Source organism: Typopeltis vanoorti, chromosome 7 (genome assembly GCF_054136105.1).
Source record: "Typopeltis vanoorti isolate ZY-2024b chromosome 7, IOZ_Tvanoo_1.0, whole genome shotgun sequence".
In the NCBI taxonomy this organism is placed as follows: domain Eukaryota; kingdom Metazoa; phylum Arthropoda; class Arachnida; order Uropygi; family Thelyphonidae; genus Typopeltis; species Typopeltis vanoorti.
Genome location: NC_143555.1, coordinates 105,513,465 through 105,535,310, shown reverse-complemented (window position 1 = coordinate 105,535,310; position 21,846 = coordinate 105,513,465). Strand labels below are relative to the sequence as shown.

The following is a 21,846-nucleotide window of genomic DNA, read 5'->3' as shown; positions in this document are numbered from 1 at the left end:
ACGACTGTTTGTGTAAGATTTTGCTAAAGGAATTTGTGTTAGAAAGAGAGGGAGAGAGAGAGAAATCAACCTGCCGTAATACTGAGTTTTACGCCAATTAAAAGATACTTGTGGCACAGTCTTAACAAATAAATTTCTAGTATTCATAAGCATAGGACTTGTAGTGCGAAAGGTAGACAAACTAAGTACGCTATAGTAAGATGGAATAATAAGAAAGGAATATATAAATAGCAGTTAATAATAGTCACCGTTAGGCTTATAAATAGCAATTAATCGTTAACCGTTACAACGCAAAATGACCACCTTATCCATAAATCAACATCACAATTATTCTCGAAGTTGTACTTGCAATTTTTGGTATGCGACCCTCGAACTTCAGTTCCTATCTACCATTCATTTTAAAATTTCTGATGAAAAAACAACAACGTAGAAACAGGAATAAAATAGATATTTTACTAACTAAATTAAATACACTGCTTGAAAAGAAGTCAACAGACACTATAGGATGAGGAACAAACAGCCGTGCCACCTTAATAAGATATAAGGCCTCACAAGCGTGCTATAGCGATCAGTGGGAATTTTGGACCATTCTTCCTGTAGGCATGTAATAAGGTACTGGACTGTTGTGGGGCAGATATCCCTTGATCTCACACGATGCTCCAGTTCATCCCAGATGCTCAATCAGTGCTCTATGAAGGCCAGTAAGTGTGGAGATGTTCATGTCCACAATCCACGCAGGTACAACACGAACCTCATGACAATGTGCATTGTCATTAGGTTGAAAGTGACAATGGTCAGTTTCGTAGAAATGCCACAAAGGCAGAAGCATTGCATTGTCCAGAATGTTTAGATATCTCTCAGAGTTTAGTGTTCATGGCACCACAAACAGCGGTCCGAGGCCAAGAAAAGAAAAACAGGACTATACTATCACACCGCCATCTCAGAATTTCATAATTTGGGTTATGCACTCTGGTAAGAGAATCACCGTGCATACGCCACATCTACACACATTCATCTGCCCAGTAGAGGATGATTCCTCACTTCATAACAAATTTGTAAGCGTTCACGTCTGGCTGTACACCACTGAAGACGATGCTGCGGGATTGCGTATTGCAGTCTGTTCTAAATGTTCTAAATGTGCATATTCTTGATCCACTAGATGTCCGGAACTCCGTATTTAACGTGTCGGTGGACGAATGGCGGTTTTTACATATTATTCTTGTATAGCACCCTCGGTCGCTTTCAGTACGTGTAGTGGATCGTCCACTGCGGGAAGTACTGGAGTTGATTCCCTTCGCTTCCATAGTATGGTATCACTGATTGTTGACCTGGGATGGCCCAATTTTTCAACGGTTTGCCCGACAGATAAGCGTACAATATGTTATACTATCACAACTCCTCTTTCAAGCTACGTCAGCTCCCTTCTCACAGCCATTTCACCCGGACACAAACGTGACTCGTTACATGTCAGGATACACCTTACAATGGCGGTGTCCCTTGGCTTCTTTCTGTGTGTGTGTGTGTGTGTGTGTGTGTGTGTGTGTGTGTGTGTGTGTGTGTGTGTGTGTGTGTGTGTGTGTGTGTGTGTGTGAGAGAGAGAGAGAGAGAGAGAGAAAAAAGAAATTGTTACTTACAGTTCAGAAAAGAAATTGTTACTTACAGTTCAGTAAACAAATTTATTCTCTGCGTAGTTCAAATGACATACAGAGCAAACACGTTTATATACATTATTACTATTATCATATATCCCTTTCGCAAAAAATAATTGTGTGAATTACCACAGCGCACGTTACTGCATAGGAGGAGAGTCTAAATAACACCCCATATTCGGGATAATCACAAGAGAGAGAGATGAAATTATATATACAGGGTGTTCGGGATAAATTTGACAGTTTCGTAAGGAAAAAGAAAATCTTCTTTGTATCTATTAAATTTAATGAATTGACAAAAAACATTACAGGCAGAGTTAATTACAATACTATCAACAAGATTTACTCAAAATAACCACCATTAGCATCGATCACAGCTTCAATTCTGCTTCGGAACCTCGAACAAGCTGATGCTATAGTCTCCCTGGGAAGGGCCGCAAAAACTGTTTTAATTTTATCCATTAACTGGGCTTTTGTATTACTGGAAGTGCGATTGGTGTCTTTTTCAACTGCGCCCCATACAAAATAATCCATGGGGTTAAGGTCTGGGGAGTTTGGAGGCCAAACATTTGGACTGGTGAAGTCGTAGAAATTTTCAGACAACCATTTTTGACTTTTCCCAGAGGTGTGGCAAGGGGCCGAATCCTGCTGCCATACATACGGCCTACCATTGGCTACCCTTGTTATCCAGGGCTTGACTACAGTTAGCAACTCCACGAACAAAGCCCGAATTCCAATGCCAGGGTTCTTCAACACCTGTTCCTGCAGATTTGCGAGGAATTCTGCTGTACGAACGCAATCAGATCGTCTGCTAGGGATCTTGCTACATCCTCGTAGTCACCATTGCAAGTCTCTAGTTCATGCCTGATTGTTTTTACTGTATTCAGGGAGCATTGGGCAGCAGTCGTAATATCCTTATTTTGATGGCGGGCACGAATCATCATGATACAAGTTATTCTCTTCCATGATTCAGGTGGGTTCCAGCTATCCATCCTTTCTGACATCTTGTATATGAATGAAGAAGGGTCCAAACTTTTAAATGAAGAGAAGTGTGTGTTAATACATGTAACTTACGGAAAAATATAATTAATTATAAATATGTCAAATTTATCCCGAACACCCTGTATATATGTTACGCGCAAATTGTGAAATCGAACAATTCACGGAATGCGCAACACTTTTGCACATTCCCTGAACTGTATAACGCACTTGTACAGTTCGTGGAATGTGTAGAATTTTGCACAATTCGAGAAATGAGCATTATGTTTTCTGCTTATTTCATGAATTGAGCTCTAACCTAACTTAACCTAAGGTTAGGTTAGGTTCCATTTTGGATGTAGGGATCTAAAATTTAACAAATATGGATGTTTTTAAACCTAATCGTCACATATTACTAACCTTACTAAATACGGCGAAAGGAATTCTAATGTTAGGTGCAAATTTACTGTAACACTTGACTAACTGGTTAGGTTTGGTCGAGTTAGGTTCCATTTTGAATGTAGGGATCTAAAATTTAACAAATATGGATGTTTTAAACCTAATCGTCACATATTATATAAGCCGCGGGTCGTGCAACTCACGCCAATGAGAAACTAACTTTACTATATACGACGAAAGGAATTCTGATGTTAGGTACAAATTTACTGTAACACTTGATTAATATTATTACAAAAAATCTTCTAAAAACCCAGCAACTTGCAGCAACAACAAATAAGAAATGCTCTTTTAAACCTAATCGTCACATATTATATAAGCCGCGAGTCAACTTTCAGCAACAACCTATAAGAAATGTTCTACACCAGTTTATCACAAGATGCACCCAATTCATGAATTGAGCATTACGTTTACTGATAATTTCATGAATTTTGCAAAATTGCAAAATTCTACACAATTCACGGAATGAGCAAATGTGTTGCGCATTCCGTGAATTGTGCGATTTCACAATTTACGCTTAACATATATATAACAGCATTTTTAACTAAATATTAAAGCATGTTTAGGAGATTCAATTATAAAAGGAATCTTCATCTTTTTACATGCACCATTACAATGCTGTCTTCATTAAAAAAAAAGCACTTCGTGGGAAAAAAATCAATATATTTATTTAAATATTATATTCAATCTACATATATATATATATTTTTAAGTTTGAGTTTGCATAGTTCTTAAAAGGTCACAAAATCATAGTATTAGTTTGACATAGTTGGAAATGCAAACAATAAAATATTAGTAGTGCAGAATAATAATAATAATAATAACAATAATAATAATAATCTATCACCTTCCCTCTCCCAGAGGCGCACTTAAAAAAAACCTAGAACACACTTTTGCTTCAGCACTGCTTCATGCATGTAAAAATTCGATATGGCTTTTGGGAGAAACTTGACGAGTGATATTCTTATGTTATTCTTTTTCATTTCTTGCTATAGGCTTTGTTCGTTTGAGGGCGTTGTCATCGAGAACTCGAAATCAAAATTTCCGATTTCGTTGTCATTGAATATTTCATTGGTTGCTGTATATTTTAAGAAGTGACAGCAGTGAGTAAATAAAAATAGAAAGGAAGAAACCTGTCCTGAGAGTTCACTTGCTTCGAAGCTGTTTTCTTTTTTTCTACAGTAAAATCTACAAATTCGTCCTCTAAAACACACTTTTGTATTTTTATATAGTACTGTTCTGTTGTATTCTACCGCACTGTACGATATAGCGAGCAATTTAGTACTGTATCATCTGCCATATAAAGACTGCCAATACTTAATTTTCTAAAAGAAAAAAGTAGAAAAAATGTTTTTTTTTTAAATTTATTATTTTTTTAAAGCGCTAATTCTAAACATATCATGATTATACATACAGCATTTGCAATTTAAAATATTTAAATATCATGGGATTGCTTATAATTGCATACGATGTTATCATTTTTAGATCTTAAATAAACTTAAGCGTTCTTAGATGCGTTTCACAAAATCTGATTAGTGCTTCTATTCTTCTCTATGATATATGGAAACACTTATTAGATTATTTTTTCACGGCCATCCATCTCTACGTATATTAAAATTCTGTTCTGCTGGACGCATTTTAATGTACTTTGGTATATGGAATATTTTCAAAAATGTGTCGAGCTATTTTATTTATTTATTTAATTATTTCAGTATTTTAGTTGGACAGTGTGCCGAAACTAACAATGCAACAAAAATAGGCATATTAGAAACGATACAGATGTACAGTATATGCTACAACAAGAAAAAATAACCTATTAATAATATGTAAGCCAGAAATGTCTCTAGTTACAGCTGCTCTGATAATGAATGATGTCCCTGTATACAAGGAAGCTATTGCGAAGCATACTTTCTTATGATTGTCCAGAATCCTTTGCATTGGTTTTTAGACGATCGTAAAGCTGGTGACGTTAGCCTGTTTTTCCATATTGCTGAGTGATTTTTCCCCTTGGCTACACAGCTTTCATTTCAACATACAAAAACGCCTGATCAATATGCATTTAAAATCTTGATTAAAATTATTTAAAAGACCAGCTTTTCGCGCCCGCGCTAAAATATCACCATTGCACCGTAGTCGTACAACTCTCTTGTTGACGATTTAACATACGCTATTTTACTACGCAAGAGGAGCCTCTGTCACTCATTGTCATATCTTGTCTTATACGTCAAACAAAAGTAGTTTATTATATATATAGAGAGAGCAATTATTGGTAAATTAATATTCTATTTTTATCGAATTTACATTAACTGGTCGGTCATTACAGTGAGAAGAATTTTGGCCTAGTGCTATCGATATGATTTCCGCTCTTCAGGCCATGTATTCGAATTTCACTGTGGCATTGATGTTTCTGAAGATTTGTAGGTAATATATGATTTTCATCATCTAGTGTGATATCATCAGCCCTACTTACTGCAGTCTTGAATGGGTTTGAAAAAAATTCCGGGCTATTTAATCTATAATCCTCTATGAAACTGAAATACAATAGTTTTATAACATTCTAGAGGGATGGATAGAATTCACAGTAAAAAAAAAAAAATGGCCTATTTTATCCTGCGCTCCAACACTACCTTCATGCTATATACTTATTATATTTTGCGTCATATGGTCAAGGTACAAAATTATCTGAAGGTTAAATTATCCTGAAGCATACGAGTGTCTTCAGGCTAATTAAGGATTTACAAAATATATCAATGTGATATTTTTGCCAGGTTCTTCTTTTTATTATTTATTTTTATTTTTTGTAAAGTTTCTTGTAGTCTTTGAAGCGTTGGTAAAGTTATTTGTATGCCTATTTTGAATCCGTCATGACGGTAATGAGAGATAAAAGTTTCTCTAATTGTCAAATATCCGCTTTTTCAGTTTCTGGATGTTCTGTCAGTAGTCCATTAATAACAGCAGACGTACTCAGGTAGGAAATTTCATTGCGATAAACTGACAGATAGCCCATCATCCTGTCTACTCGTAACCTTTGTACAAAATCTAAAAGAAAAACTCGGTTCCTATAATTAACGTGGCATTCAATAAATACTATGTACATGAACAAATTTGGATCTTTCGGTGCCAGACGGCGGAAAAAGGATAGGCGAGAGAGTCCAAATTCACCAGAAAGATGAACATAGATTAAACGAGCTCCAGTCCAGTCTTTCCAAGTATCTTCCAATGTTTCGCTAAATGTTGAATCCAACTTCTTGAAACCCATGAAAATGAATGCTTTTTGAGTGGTACTGTCGTTGACATACGATGGAGAATTGCCCGGATTAAAACACTTCAGCTCGGTATACACACCTGAAAATATCAATACCAACATATTATTTATGTGTTTATATATTTATTAATATTATTCATTCTAAAGATATTGATATTGAAATAAATAAAATTAGTGTGTGGTAATATTAAAAATATAAACGAATGTCAATAGCCAGCATGGAAATTAAAGGTATCATTTAAAAAAAAAATGTAGAAATAGGCAGGATCTGCGGACTTAGAAATATATACAAGTAAATATAATCAATAAGTATTTTTATTTTTATTTTTTGACAATCTTACCAAGAAAGATTGTAAATCTTTAGCTCAGGGTAAGATAATCCGAGAAGCGTGCTATAAGTAGGAGTGTCGGTTCAGTATGCAATTTTTCAAACTATTTCAGGCTTGAAAGTTGATGGTCTCACGCAGGACGGTTATACTCATCTACTAACTAAAGACATTCACAAATATCCATGTTTACAATCGAGTTTAAACCCAGCTTGTTGGTTGGAGAATGGATACTCTATCCCCTCCGTCAATCAAGCCTGATTGGTATGTAGATTGCTAGCAAGTTTCATATTATTTATTATTGATAAACTATCGCAATAATCATTTCCTCACCGCTTATGGAAAAAATAATAAAATATAACTGAGAAAAGGTTGAGTAGTAATAGGTTTGCCATAATTCTACTATATTTTCTTTTTCTCAAACATAAGCAACATTAACTTCGACTTTCCAGACTCATTTTACTTGGAAATTATAATAATTGACTTTCTATGTAATTATTTTAATAAATTATAACAATGAAAAGCACCTGCTTACTACCTCAGTTTGTAGCAACGGCGCTCTTGGTTTGAAAAGATCCAAATTCGACTCCTGTCTAAATAATTGGAATCTTTCATAAGGAATTTTCAGCTAAAAAGTGAATTAGAACTGAAGGCTGACTTTATTTTCATTTTATTGTTATATTTGTTCTTCATTTTTTTATATTTTCATATTCTTTGTTTAGTTTCTCATTTTATTATGTGAAACCTATCAGCTTTGCTCTATATTCTCTAGACTTGTGTTTCCAGTTTATAGCAAAATGACATGCTTGTTTCCTTCTATTAAATGAAAAAATTTCTATACACTGCCTGTCTATATCAGTTTTTCTCCAAGTCAACCCATCCAGTCCCCTTTCTCCATGATTTTGTCTCTTTTATCCTTTAGTATTTAATTTAAATAAAAGAGATACAGTACGGTACGGTAACTGTATAACCTTCAAAAAAAAGTGCTTTTATATCACAGTATTTACATATCTGTTTATTGAATAAATTCTTCAACGCATACTTAGATACGTACTTTCGTTTGCAATAAAACTTGAGTCTATTCTGCTGGAATGAAGGACCTACAGTTAAGGGAGCAAATTGATTCACGTCAGCTCAGAAGCGATATGTCACAGTTAAATGTTATATAGTGGATCACTACATTTCGCAGTTATCAGGTAGTTTATTCAGCTTTAGTGTGTTAGTCCGTGCACGCAATAGTTTCCAGTAAGAAAGAATATTGGCTATTTTACAAAGACAGTATTGTTTCTTACTGGTGGGAAACTGATTGTTTCTCGCCAATAACGCCAGTAATCATTTCTTGAGATGTTTAGAATCTGCTTTCCACGCTAACAAACAGTCCTTCAAAACCGTTGAGTTATAAGTGTTAGTTTTCAAAGTTTTCTGAATATGACTCAAAATTTGAAATCGCGCTAGCTTTGCGACTCAACAATACCCGCTCAACACGTCAGGGAAGCGATGCAGGTTTATTACAGAAAACATTTGGACGTGTGTGGGGGGGGGGAAATAATTACTCAGTTTCTTTCGTTTTTTTTTTTTTTTTCTGAATAAATTTCATTGTTGAAGCAATAAAGTTACGATCACCACCCAGAGTTCGAGAATTCTTAACTTAAAAGACTAGACAAACTTGACAAAATTTAAAGGTTAAGTTGGCCAAGGACTTTGGGTTCAAGTCATTTTATCTTTCTCAATTAAGGAATTAAAAGAAGAATATTTGGCATTGTTTCTTATAAACGGAAGGCTATGACTGGAGAAATATGATTACGCTAAATCGCAGTGGCTGGATGAAATATCCACTGATGAGACCTCAATAAAGATCGAAACCGGTCTGGGTAGTCGCCCTTCCCATAATGCATAGCATTATACATGTCCGCAAGGAGATGCTTTGCATTATAGGATATTACGAGTTGCCTCAGTCCTGAAAATAGTTCAGGCGCAAACTTTTTTTGCTTACATTTGGATAAAGGATTAAACCAAGTATATAATTTCTTGGTATCTTTAATTTATGGACGTAATTATGTTTGTAAGCGCGAGATATATTTGTGTTTCGGAAAAATAGTACATAAGTATAATTTCTTTGGAGATAGATATTCTATTTCTTTGATAACGGGAGAATATTGCAAGCCTTATCCTACTCTTTAAGTTCTCTCTGTGACACTGTCTATACATAAAGATAGAACACAAAATAAATGTCTTATCTATTGTCCTCCTCTTTTCCGTCTCACCGTTAAACAATTAGATTAACAAATACAGAAGCAAACTCCAGTTCATGTTAATGTAGAATCATATAACAAATTATTAAATCCTTGAAGAAGAATAAGTTTCCATGAAGCATAAAATAAACTTGAATGCATAGCCTAATAGGGATATATCGTGAGAAGCAAAAGAAATATTTACTATTCTACATCATTGTTATTTCATGTTGCGTTCCAAACGACTAGCTTAATGCTCTTGATGCCGTTTGCATATATTCTCATGTAAATTACTATAGCAGTCAGAACCAAAAACAACAAAAATAAAATAAAATAACGTTATACTAGTCACGGAACAAGAGTGCAACAATAGAAGTCCATCAAAGTTCTCAGAATAAATGCGTTGTATATCCATAACTTCTAAACTTTTCCATTCTCGCAAACAGTTTAAGCGTTTAATGGAGGTAATTGAAATGCAAAATGGCTGCATAAAGAATTCTAAATTAATTTTCCTTTTGAATTTAGTGTTATCTGATGTGTGTTTGTTTCTTCGTGTTTTCTGTCGCAAATTCAGGACATAGGATTTCCGAAATATGTAAATATACATGTGCTGAACACAGAGGCCCTACATGCGTTTCATTATCTGTGGTTGCTTCTTCATGCATCATAGTAATATAATTGAAAGGGGGGAAAAACTCAGAATTCTGATTGCACCAGAAAACAAGCGAATAAATAGCCGCTAAGTTTTACAGAAAAACAACCGAACTGTTAGGACATTTAAAGCGTTCTTCTTGCTACTACATCATTATGTGAAACTCCCAATGTTTCAAGTATTCAGTTGGGTAACTTAGTCACAGAGTATTTGAGATTAAGCTTACTACATTGCAGTTTACATTTGAATTTTAAAGTCTTTCCCTACTAAGGAAACAAACCGAAACAAAATAGCTAAAACAAACACCAATAAAATATTGAAGCAATGAGTTGCTAACTACAAAACTTCAACCTTTGGATATGTTGTAACGAGTATGGATAGAAGCATCATTTTAACGTTTCTATATGCTTAGATAAGATACTTCTTGTTCGACTGCAACCTCGGATGAAATAAAATCGCTACGGAATGTTTAGCTTTCTTGTAATTTCTGGACAGCTCTTCTAAAGAATTATTATTATTATTATTATTATTATTTAGCACTGCTATAGATTATTATTATTATTCGTGACACCTCCAAGGAGTCCGAAGACTCATCGCGGGAGGACACCTACAACTGTCTCAACCACTACACCAAATCTATACTACAATCATCTCCATCAACGCCATCTACCGCCTACCTCCACCACTACCACAACTAATATTTTTTGTCTATAAATTGCGTGTGTTTTAAAGGGCTTTCTAAATTTTATTTAAAGAATTTTCTAAATTCTATTTAGAAAAGGTGTTAATGGTATTCAGCGACAGTGAGAACTTTTGTTTTCATATTAAAATCCATAAACATACACCATATTGATATATTCGATATTACAAAAATGTATAAGGCATATAAAACGTTACCTGTATGTTGTGGGACACGTGCAGTAACCTACAGACTCGTTACATTTAAGAAGCAACTTTTAGTTCGTTCCCAGGTTTCAAACTACACGCGCGATACACTGAGCTCGGGGGATCTGCTCATGTTATGCTTGCTATTCTAATTTTTTACCATTAAAGTTCCATAGATATTAAAAAAAATTCAAATAGCCATAATTACCTAATCATTCGTATTCTTTCCATACTCATATGAAGTTTTAAAAATATGTGCATATTACTTCACCCTATATACGGCAATTTTAATTTTTGTTATTATTTAACTGAAAATTCTATTATTTTACTCTGGTTTTTCGAGGAGAGGAACGATCTTCCCTGTCATCTTTACCTCCACTTCTGGATCTGCCACTATTTCCGTGTCTTGCTACTTAGTCATTTCTTTTTATTATTTTATTATTTTTTAAGCATTGCAATTCATGGCCAGGGATAATTTGCTTCAGTCAAAATTATTTTCGACCCTATTTTTTGGTAGAACAATTATCCAATTAGGCAAAATGGGTGACAATACTTTTGTATTATGGGAACCTATAATCTATTTCTTGTTCAGAAATAGACTCAGCGCAGTTGGAAACTGCGACTGTTTGACATCTGGACTCGAATCTCCCTTAGGATACGAGAAATATAAAAGCTTTTTTCTTCAAGGCATATTAGCCGGTCTCATTCGGAGATAGAAATGTTCTATTTGCCCATCCTGATAAACCCACCGGCAAAAAAAAAAAAGAAGCAATTTACCAACAGCGCACTTGACTCGTTGACATTTACGTCACTTAAATGGTTTTAACGTAATTTAAAAAGTCATACGTATTCTCTGGACGGTTTGTTTGTTTAGTTGGGGAAAAAAACGAGTCTTCAAGATAATAATAAAAGCCTTTACTGCCATCTGTGACCCACTAACTCAGCTTCCATTTAAAAGCTCTAGGAAATGTTTTTTAGCGCTCTTGATGGTATTTAAACTTTCTTTCTTTCTTTTCGAATCAGTGGACGGCAACGTGTTATTTTAAAACGGGAATGCATCTCGTAAAAAGAAATTGAGGTATTACTGTAAAATAAATGTAAGAATGAGTTATTAAATACATGATTCAACGTAAGTATGAAAGCCATATCAAATTGCTTAACAGTTGGTTTTTTCCGGCTGGCTAAAGATTCAAAGGACAGGGAAAGCAAAATGATTTACTATATAGACAAATAGACCAAGAGAACACACGCAATCAAAAATTAAAATTGAAAATTTATTAACCTTGAGGAATAATACAAATGAAAATACAATACAATGATGATGCAACAAGTATTTAGAACAATACAAGTGCGCATATGTTATAAAAATATCCCGCAATTATGGTTCAAGTGGTAATACAGAGATTAAGTTAAAAAACTACTTAGGAATAAAGAACATAAAATGGAAAATAGACTAGAAGGACCTGTACAATGTGTGTGACCCATACTGCTTGCTAATTAATAAAAGATGAGCTGCATGGCTTTTCTTTTATTAATTAGCAAAGAGAGGAAAGATTAGCAAACCAAGTTTTCTCCGCCAGGTTGACAGGAAAAAGACCCAGATGAAGACCAAGATATAGGTGGATGGATACAATAAAAAGTCCCTTAGAAGACAGAAATATGATATCTAATAATGTTGAAGTCCTGACAGATAACAGTTTGATTTGGAGGAAAATTGTTGATAGGAAGTTAGTAATCATGCAAGTTTTTCATGTTGTACGACCATAATATCCTGTACATATCAGGAATTTGATGATGAGCTGCATTGCTCAGTGTATTTAAAATTGGTGATTTTTATCTGCTGTGTGGTGTTTTTTTCTTTAGAAAATTAGTGTTTTATAGTATAATTTTCGTGTTTACAAAATTATTTTGGAACTCGAAAGCTTTTCCCGCTAAGGACGCTATTTAACAGGATACTGAACATAACTCCGAAATCGCAAGGTTAAAGTAGATTATTAGATGGACGATGCGGGACTTACAGAAAGTTAGCGGAATTCGGAGGAACATAGGGAGAAATAAGAAAGTTAAGCAGTAAAATGGAAAACAACAAAGCACAGAATCAGGTAATTTAATGCGTAACGAAAATCAGGTAAGTAAGATTGATTATAAAAAGAAGTATGTTATTTGGTATGGCAACTCTTATCATAAAACATGCCATTGATTAGTGGATTATAACTTCAAGTTTTCCTGGAGAAAAATTAAAAATATAGTATATGCAGTTGAAAGACAGAAAATAAAGCAAAATAGATCGCAATTCAAGTATGTACAAACGACTTAACTAGCGATAAATTCAATATGAGAGAGGATATGAAAAGATTGTTGGAAGAAGCGAGAGTGAAGAGTGATAAAATGCAAATCGTAAGTATATTACTTAGGTATGATAGAAGTGAATTAAGAAGAAGGGAAATGATAGCAAACGATTCATTTGTAGGCTGTGTAGATGGAATGGATACGAATTTTCGGATGGGTGGAACTAGTTTGAGAAAAGAATGGATTTGTATAAGAGGGACGGGCTACACTAGAATGCGTTTGGTATCTGGAGTTTCGAAAAATTAAACTGTATGAGACAACACAGAGAGTCAGAGAAAATAAATTATGATGGAAGGAATGGCGAGAATCTGCTTGTAAGAGCGACAATGTTATGTAACTGTTAATGACGAGAATGAATATTATGGAAATCATTGAGGAAAGAATGATTTTGTGTTCGTCCGGTTCAGACCTACCAAACTTTTGTAATTGTCTGCATAAGTAAGGCACCAGATAAGAACAGATTTCTGTTCTTATCATCTATAAGTTGTCCAACTAACTACAGACAAGAGTATACAAAAAAGAATGCAGATAACTTATTGTGTCTGTGCACAAACGCTAGGAGGATCAGAAACAAAGGGGTAGATTTATTTTTTTTTGCCTTCAATACGTTGGAACCTCATATTTGTAAGCATTTGTGAGACCTGGCTATCAGAAGCAGACATAGGAAGGATAGACAAGATAGGAGGGGGGGGGGAGTGTTGCTAATGTTATTAGATGACTTGAATTCAGTTAGAGTTGAGACCTATGACTGCAATACAGCAATCCCTCGATTAGTGCGCCTAGTGCGTTCTTTAAAACAGGCGCACTAATCGAGTATAATAACTTATGGATAAAAAGTATAATTCGTTCCTCAAATTTCTTTTTTTTACCCTTGATTTTTTTTAATAAAAGAATTAGGGTATGTCTCAGGGCCTAGTTAAAGGAAAACTATGAAGCTGAAAGACAATAAAACATATTCAAAATATAAATCTATTATTCTGGCGGACATTATGTTTCTTTTTTTCATACAACTGCCTCTTCTGCAAATTTTCCTGCTTCTCTCTTCACAAGGGCCAGTCTCTAAACATTGCTACTTAAAAGTTTCGGTTGCGCGAAAAATATTTTAAATTTGTTTCTGTGAAATCTCTTTGGGCTTGTCAGTGATTAAATTTTCTTCATATTCTTCAGGATCTTCCCGCTGTGCATCTAAATTCAGCAGGTCGGAATCACTCAGTTTCTCAGAATGAGATATAATTAACTTAGATTCATTTGAAAAGCCTCTAAAATCATTTGCACAATGTGGAAGAATGTGCTTCCAAATGGATCGCATATTGCTAGCAGTAAGTTCATTCGACTTTGCGACTTTATAACCAGGCTGAAATTTATCTGATTTAGCCAGAAAAGTCTTGGAAGGCATTGGCTTCCAAAAAAAAAAGGCCAGTTTCATAGACATTAAATATTTGTTGGTCACAATAGCCCCATTCTTGTACAATTTTCTTCAAATCTCTGGATAATTTGCGGCCACCTCCTTATCGGCACTTGCAGCTTCGCCTGTGATCAGAACATTATGTTGGCTATTTCTCAAACCACCCAGCACTAACGTGGAATTCTTCTTTTCCATCATTGATAACCCTTGCTTTCAAGGTTGCAAAGAGACTTAATGCTTTTGATTTAATAAGGTCAGTTCTTAGCAGGATCCGTTTTTGGTTACAATTCGATTCGTGTACAAAGAAATCGTTCTAATTCAATCATTATAATACTTTGTATTCAGCAGCTTTGCTTAAAACTGCTCTTATAGTTGATTCACCCTTTTTTTGTGTTCTTGTCTTATCTTTGCTCTTTATTATTTCAAGTTTTTCTTCCAATGAGATTACTTTTCGAATCATTTTCACACTTTCACTTTTTTGCTCACTAATTATTTTACTCATGATGAAAGGTTGGGAAAATACTTTAAAATAAAATAAAAAATGTAAGGAAAAGAATTGCAAAGGAGGTATGAGATATGATAAGGAAAATGCTATGTAATTAGCAGACGACATAAATTTTGGCGGTAAAAATTGGGAACATAGTATACATATCGTACATGGAAAGTATGCCATTAAAAATAACTTTGTAAAATGTTTTAAATCAGTAACTAAATTATTTCATTCTGGTGAGTGATTTTTTAAAATAGTTAGCCATAAAAAATGCATAGATAGAAAACCTTTAAAACCTGTAACGTTTATTTTTAAGATGTATATAGGCGCACTAATCGAAAATGCACCAATCGGGGGCGCATTAATCGAGGGATTACTGTACTAGTAACAGTTTTTCATGTGGCAATGAGCTGGAAGTAATCGACTCTCACATCTGGTGTGAGAGTCTAATAAGATCAAATACATTGTAGGATGTTGTTACAGACCTGGTGAATCGGTTGCTAGTGACGAAGAAATGCATCATCAAAAATTACGACGGGTGCGAAAAGAGTGATCATAATGGGGACTTGAATTATCTGAACATTGATTGGGTAGCTATGAAATCGCACAAGAAGAATGAAACTGAATTTATTGAGCTGTTGCGAGACAAATTCCTCAAGTAGCATGTGACAGAAGGAACTTGAGATCAAAGAGTGTTAGATCTGATTATAGTGTCAGGGGATTTTAGTTAAAGATGTACCTATTCTGCCTCCGGTTGGTGAAAGTGATCAATAGTATTCACTTGGGAAGTGACTAAATTTATGAATGTTCCATTGAGAAAAGGTTACATGCTTAACTAAAATCAGGAAATTATGGCCACATGATTGTGGAGTATGTTGGGTTCTGCGCCATGGTGTGAGTTGATGGATTGGAAGGATAACGACAATGCATAAGAACTGTTTAAAATACTTAAATTATGCAATTTGAAGAAAAAATAGTTGATGTGGAAGGAATACTGTGTGCATAAGGATGATATCAGAAATTTATAAGCAGCAGTCACAACTGTATGGAAAACTTCTGAGTATGAAAAGAAACTGGAATGATTGTCCTTGGTATATTGGAGTGATCAATGGATTTGGCAACTTGTTAGCTTTATTACTAGAACGGTTACTAGTATTACTTGTGTATTTACTGTACGAGTAAGGTACAGAAAATGTTTCAAGTTTCGCAACAAATCCGTGACATCTATAAAATAGTTCAGTTCAGCCTCGCTTAAAGCACAGTTGAATACATTAATAAACCAATTTATCATTATGTAGATTATGTGATCGTTCAGATTCTGATTACGAATTTGAATCCATTTTAATAAAGTAATAAAAGACACTTTGTGATACGTTCAGTTTTTTTTTTTAATGTATGGTTCCCAGCATGAAATGTTATTATAGACCTATAGTACATTTTGTACTGTAGTTGGAATAAGGATTTTTTTGCCACTTTTATCAATTTTATATTTTTGTAACCGTTTTATTTATTTTTACTTAATCCGGAAACTCTGCTCTAGAGTTAATTCAAGTGCTGACATATTTCCGAAAATTCTGAAATGATATTTAGCTGAATTATGGGATATCTATATCTGTTTATCCAGAAAACGTTTTCTATAATTATGGAATATCAATCTACTTATCTATTCACTAGACTAGATAGATAGATAGATATTTCATAATTATACAAATATTTTTATGGATAGACAGATATAGATATCCCATAATTCAGTTAAATATAATTTCAGAATTTTCGTAATTTTCCATATTTATTCTTCCATAATTATACGATGACATTGTGGAATATGTTTCGTATAATTGTGGTATAAAAAGAAGCTTATAAGAACATTTTAAGTGACAAAAAATACATTTCGCGTCTATTCTTTATATATATATATATATATATATATATATATATATATATATATATATATATATATATATATATATATATATAAAAGAAAAATACGTTTTTGAGTTATTTTAGTTTTTACCGTTAAGCTTTCTTTATTATTTTAAGGAATTGTGAAATTTAAATTTTAAATACAATTCTCAACTAGATATATACATTTTTAATAAACTATTGACAATCAACAACGTCTGTGTTGAATTGTGGTTAGTTAGCCGATCTCATACGGAGGTAGCACGGTTTTTTATTGCACATATAGACAAATCGGCCTTCAGAACACATGGAATTTACAGACAAAAATACTAGTGGTTAATGGGCAGTGGATGGTGGTTTGGTGTAGTTATGTGGTGGATTACGTAGTGGATACGGAGAGTTGTAAAGTAGGTGCTCTCCATCGATGAATCTTTGGACTGCTTGGGGGGTATCGCAAAATAATAAATAATAATAATAAAACTGTGGAATCAAATTCATAATTAAGGAATTAATGATGTAGGAATTCTTTGATTGTTGTGAATTGTTTTATTCACAGTAATTTCTGTATCATAACAAGGACTTAATTTACTGTAATTTTTCTAAATTATAAGAAAATGATTCATAGTTATGAATAAAGTAATTATTGTTGATGAAATAATTTTATTCACAGTAATTTTTTATTGTTTTAATCTTTCTTTCGGTAGAAAACTACGCTATTTCAAAGGAAAACATTGAAAATCCCAACTTCGTGTACAGAGTTTACGTAGCATATTTTTCGTGCATTTATTATACAAGGCAACTCTCTTAAAACCTTTTCACCTAACGAATAAATACAATACATATGTGCTACTGCATTATTTAGCTGTGCTTTGGTCATTTAGAAAAAGAAGATAGGATACAGCTATTGATTTGTTATGGAAAGTACTTTATTTCACGAAGTTTATTTCTGTCTCCAAGGTGACACTTGCGTTTATGTTAAGTTCTGCAGCCAACACAAATGTTATATACCGGCTAGTGAACCAAATTAGCGTAGTGTCAGCAACATAGTAGCAAAAAAACTACTAAAAAAAAACAAAACAAACTAAAATGTCATATTTCGCAAGATATTTTGTATAATTTCAGATTAATCCTCTAAATAAAAAAATGAAGTACTCTAGAAAAGAAAGTGCTTATGATTTATATTAATACTAATTTTTTTTTTTGTGGGCTAATTTATTTGCCGTAACTTTTTTTTTGTTTATTATTCAAGTATTTCTAAAATCCTTTTGAAATTTAGTTTTGAACGTAATGTTCCTGTAATGTACATTGGCGTAATCAGAGGAAGCCAAGTGTGCTACCCCCTCCCCACAAAGGACGTGTGTGTGTGTGTGTGTGTGTGTGCAGTGTCGTAACTAGCTTTTCATGGGCCCTGTGCAAGATTTTATTTTTGCCCTTCCCCTTTTTTGCAAAAATAAAAATTTAAAAAAAATACGATAGAAATAGACATTCTGTATCGTTTTAGATTACAGTTAAAATTTTACTGCACCAATAAGAAAAACCCTACGAGTCCTATTTAATAGTTGTTTCTTATTGGTTGGTTAATTTTTAACTTGAACCAGAAACGGAAGCTGCCTCCACGGCGGCAATATTTCAAATTTGAAAATGAGAATATAATACTGATTATTTTTGATACCCCATTTCAGGGTTCCCTCCGTTCTAGATCCTGTGCCTCTACACCCGCCTAGTTACGGCACTGTATATGTGAGTGAGTGAGTGAGAGAAACACCCGGTGAGATCCATACACTATACGGGCCGGTATGGTACCATCTTATCAAATCAATATATCATTGTTAGTTATAATGTAATTTGTCTGTTAATTGCGTTTGTGTTCTTCTGGTTGATTTGTCTGTTTTTTCGCGGGATAAAAAAAAGATGGAAAAAAAAGAAAAAATATATATAAAGGTTCTTCGCCTCCTACATGCGATTCAAATCTAGGTCTTTTCTAGGCCAAAGGACAGTGCCATTAACAACTGAACTCAAAGAGGTTCTTACGCATGGTAAAAGTAATAAGTTTCTGGGAAGGAGAGTAAGGGAGATGACGTAATAACAGTCATTCTCCTGGACGGCAAATTACCTATTATGTCACTGTAATATAAAAATTTTTGTAATTATCTTTTATAATATATAACTGGTGGTTTTATTTAATAATGATAATTTTCACTAAATCAGTAGTGAAAATCAGTTGTAAAGAAAAATTTTAAATTTTACAGATAGCAATGATCCCAGTCACAAGCTATTTTTTTTTAAAAAAAACCAAAACTATAGATATGTATTAAATATTTTCACAGCATGGTTTGCCGAATGGACAGCATATTCTCCTCCCGCCTACAGACTGGGGATTCGAATTACACCATAAGCACGGATGCTTGTGAAGGTCTTTAAGTATGAGATCACCTTCCCGCTTACTGGACCTCGAAAAAAAGTTTAATGTTTGTCTTTCTAGAACGGCATTTCAGTATTATGTAAAAGATTTCAATATTATGTAAAAGATAAAATAAATACTAATATGCGAGAAGCGGTACAAAAGTAATGCTTATTACTTATTTATTTTTGTTTTTGTTTCGAATGCTGCAGAAAGCTTTGCACGTCACTGAGTCAGGGGGGCGCGCTAGTAGTGTCCGGCGCCTGTGTGCAAAACTTTAGTTGACGCCCCTATACCCCCTCCTCCAATAAAAAATCACTTTATAAAAACGTATCAGTGAGTAAAAATGAAATAAGAAATATATTAATTATAAGTTTAGTGAAAAAAAAGCAGTAATTACAAAAAACAAAATTGTATAAAAAACAATAAACATACAAGAAGGGTACAAAAACAACAAAAATAATTTGGAAAAAAATAAATAATAAAATAAATAAATAAGAGTAATTTACAAGTATATAAAATAGGAACATATTAAACATTATTGGGTAAAGAAATAGTTAAATAAATATTTAAACAGAAAGAAAATTCACTCAGTGAATTTGAACTTTTCTAGTTTTCATTAATGAAAATTCTCGAATAATATGTATATCAAGTTGATCCAAAATATCTGACTCTATTGATATAATGGCAAGATTTGAAAGTCTGTCTTGTACCATTGTGGAGCGCAAGTAGTTTTTAATAATTTTTAAGTTTAGAAAAGGAACGTTTTCCGCAGATGCTACAGATACTGTTAATGACAAAAGAATCCGAAGAGCAATTGTAAAGTTTGGATAAACTGTGATTAAGTCGTATGAATAAATATACTGAATTATCTGATATATATATCATTTTTAAAATTAGAAATAAATGGTTGACAGTGTAAAATTTCTTCGCATAAATTCTGCGTCAATATCTGAATGATTCTCATGTGTTTATTTTTGTCGTAACTTTTTACAACAAGATAATAAATATTCTTTATTTTGTGAAGTACTTAACAAATACAAAAACTGAAATGAATTCATATGTTCTTTTAATAAAGTAAATCTTTCCTGCAAAGATTGTAATGTTTGATCTATTATGCAGAGAAAAAAATTACTTTAAATGAAATTTCAGGATCTACTATATTTTCATTTTCATGTTCATAATCAAATTGTGTTGTCTTTTTACGTCGCCTTAGTGGTCTAACTTTTCTTCATCGTGCCCATAGGCCAAATCTGCTACCCTCTCACTGTCACCTGTTTGTCCCTCTGAAGGATGCACTCTGAGGATGCTATTTTGTATACCACTAGGAATTGAAACAAGCTGTTCGTGAAGAGCTCCGACGTCAGAGTAGACTTTTACGGAGTCAGCAAGCAAAAGTGTATAGAGAATGATGGAGACTGTTCAAAAATTGATGCTCGCGAAAGATAGAGGATATGTGAAAGCAATTGTTAAATTATATTTCCTGAGAGGGCGGGGGGAATAGGAGGCATTACTTTCGTAGCGCCACTCGTACTATAGATTTACAATCTTTTATGAGTGGGAAACAGAAAAACTAATTCCGTATTTGGTTTTATTTCAATATAATTTATTTCTTTATAAATAAATTTAGAAATGTGGACCCAAGAGAATTTATTAAATATATTTCTAAATTTATTTACCATATCTGCATTATGATTACTGATAATCAAAAAATTATGCACAGTTTCAAATAGATGAATTTAAACAACAGAACAATAAATTTATAACATTTTATTATGAAGTTACCTTGTTGTAGGACAAAGTCATTACCAAGGCACCCTGGATCTAATAAAGACATTGGAGGTTTGCTACTACCAGAACTAAGCTCTGCATAATGAATAATTGGGTGGATAGCTAAAAGAAAGAACAAGATCATTTTGGAGCAGAGCATTTAAAACTGCATAATCAAGTAAAATTAGGATAACAAAATTAAGAATATGCTGTTTTAACGAAGCATTTTTAAATATTTAATAACTGAAATATAACTGAAAATAGATAAAATGATTTTAATGGCAAATGACATCCATAATATTATTTATTGTTTGTAGTTTAGAGCTTTCCAATTTCCCAAGATTTTTTTTTTTTAAATGGCAGTTCTCAAGAAGTCTCATTTCATCACTGTTAGTTTCAGGTATTTATTCATAGATTTGAATGTTTCCAAGAAAACTTGTATTAAAGCAAATGCTTTCAATAAAAAATAAATAACAGAAATGTCTTTTTGTTGAAAACATTTGCTTTAATACATTTTTTTTTCTTTCTTTTTTTTCCCACTATTCAGATGAACTTCTTAGAACTTCCGAAATCTTATATTGGACTGTTTCTTGACACCTTGTCCTATTATGGTCCTAACATTACTGGCTTGGTTTTCTGAGTGGTTAGCGTATCCGCCCTCAACCAGCAGGCTGCGGATTAGAATCCTACCGTGGGCATGGACATTCTTCATTATGTTTAGGTGGGTGAATGGGTGAAATCCCCCTCCCCCACTGTGAGCGCACGTTCCCGCTTATTGGATGCCTGAAGTGGTTTGAAAGTAGATTTTTTAAACTAATCCAGTTTTCCAATTGTGGAGATCGAGTCTATGTCAAAGTGGAGGATGAGGAGATGGAAAGTAATGTTCAAATAACTTCAGTCGCATGCTTTACAGTGCTGTCCTATGTTGATTACTTCTAGGATCTCCCTGCCATTTATTTAGTCATTAATGTCATTTAAAATAAACAAGTATTTAACTTGAAATTTCCTTTTTGCAGAAAATATACAATAGGAATCCGAAGCCTCAATTCCTAAACTATAAATGCATAAATCAAGTACGATCAGTTGC

General features: G+C 33.5%; 1 protein-coding gene across 2 annotated transcripts in view; it reads right to left on the bottom strand.

Moving 5' to 3' along the window:
- Positions 1 to 3,831: 3,831 nt before the first annotated feature.
- The window catches only part of LOC150104940 (uncharacterized), a 44,226-nt gene continuing 26,211 nt past the window's right edge, over positions 3,832 to 21,846 (bottom strand). For both annotated transcript variants that reach the window (XM_090396059.1, XM_090396057.1), the window contains exons 3-4: positions 20,775 to 20,882; positions 3,832 to 6,428 (exon numbers count right to left, since the gene is read on the bottom strand). In XM_090396059.1, the coding sequence (XP_090252185.1) occupies positions 5,983 to 6,428; positions 20,775 to 20,882 (554 nt within the window). In that variant the 3' untranslated portion in view covers positions 3,832 to 5,982. The remainder of the gene's footprint in view (positions 6,429 to 20,774; positions 20,883 to 21,846) is intronic.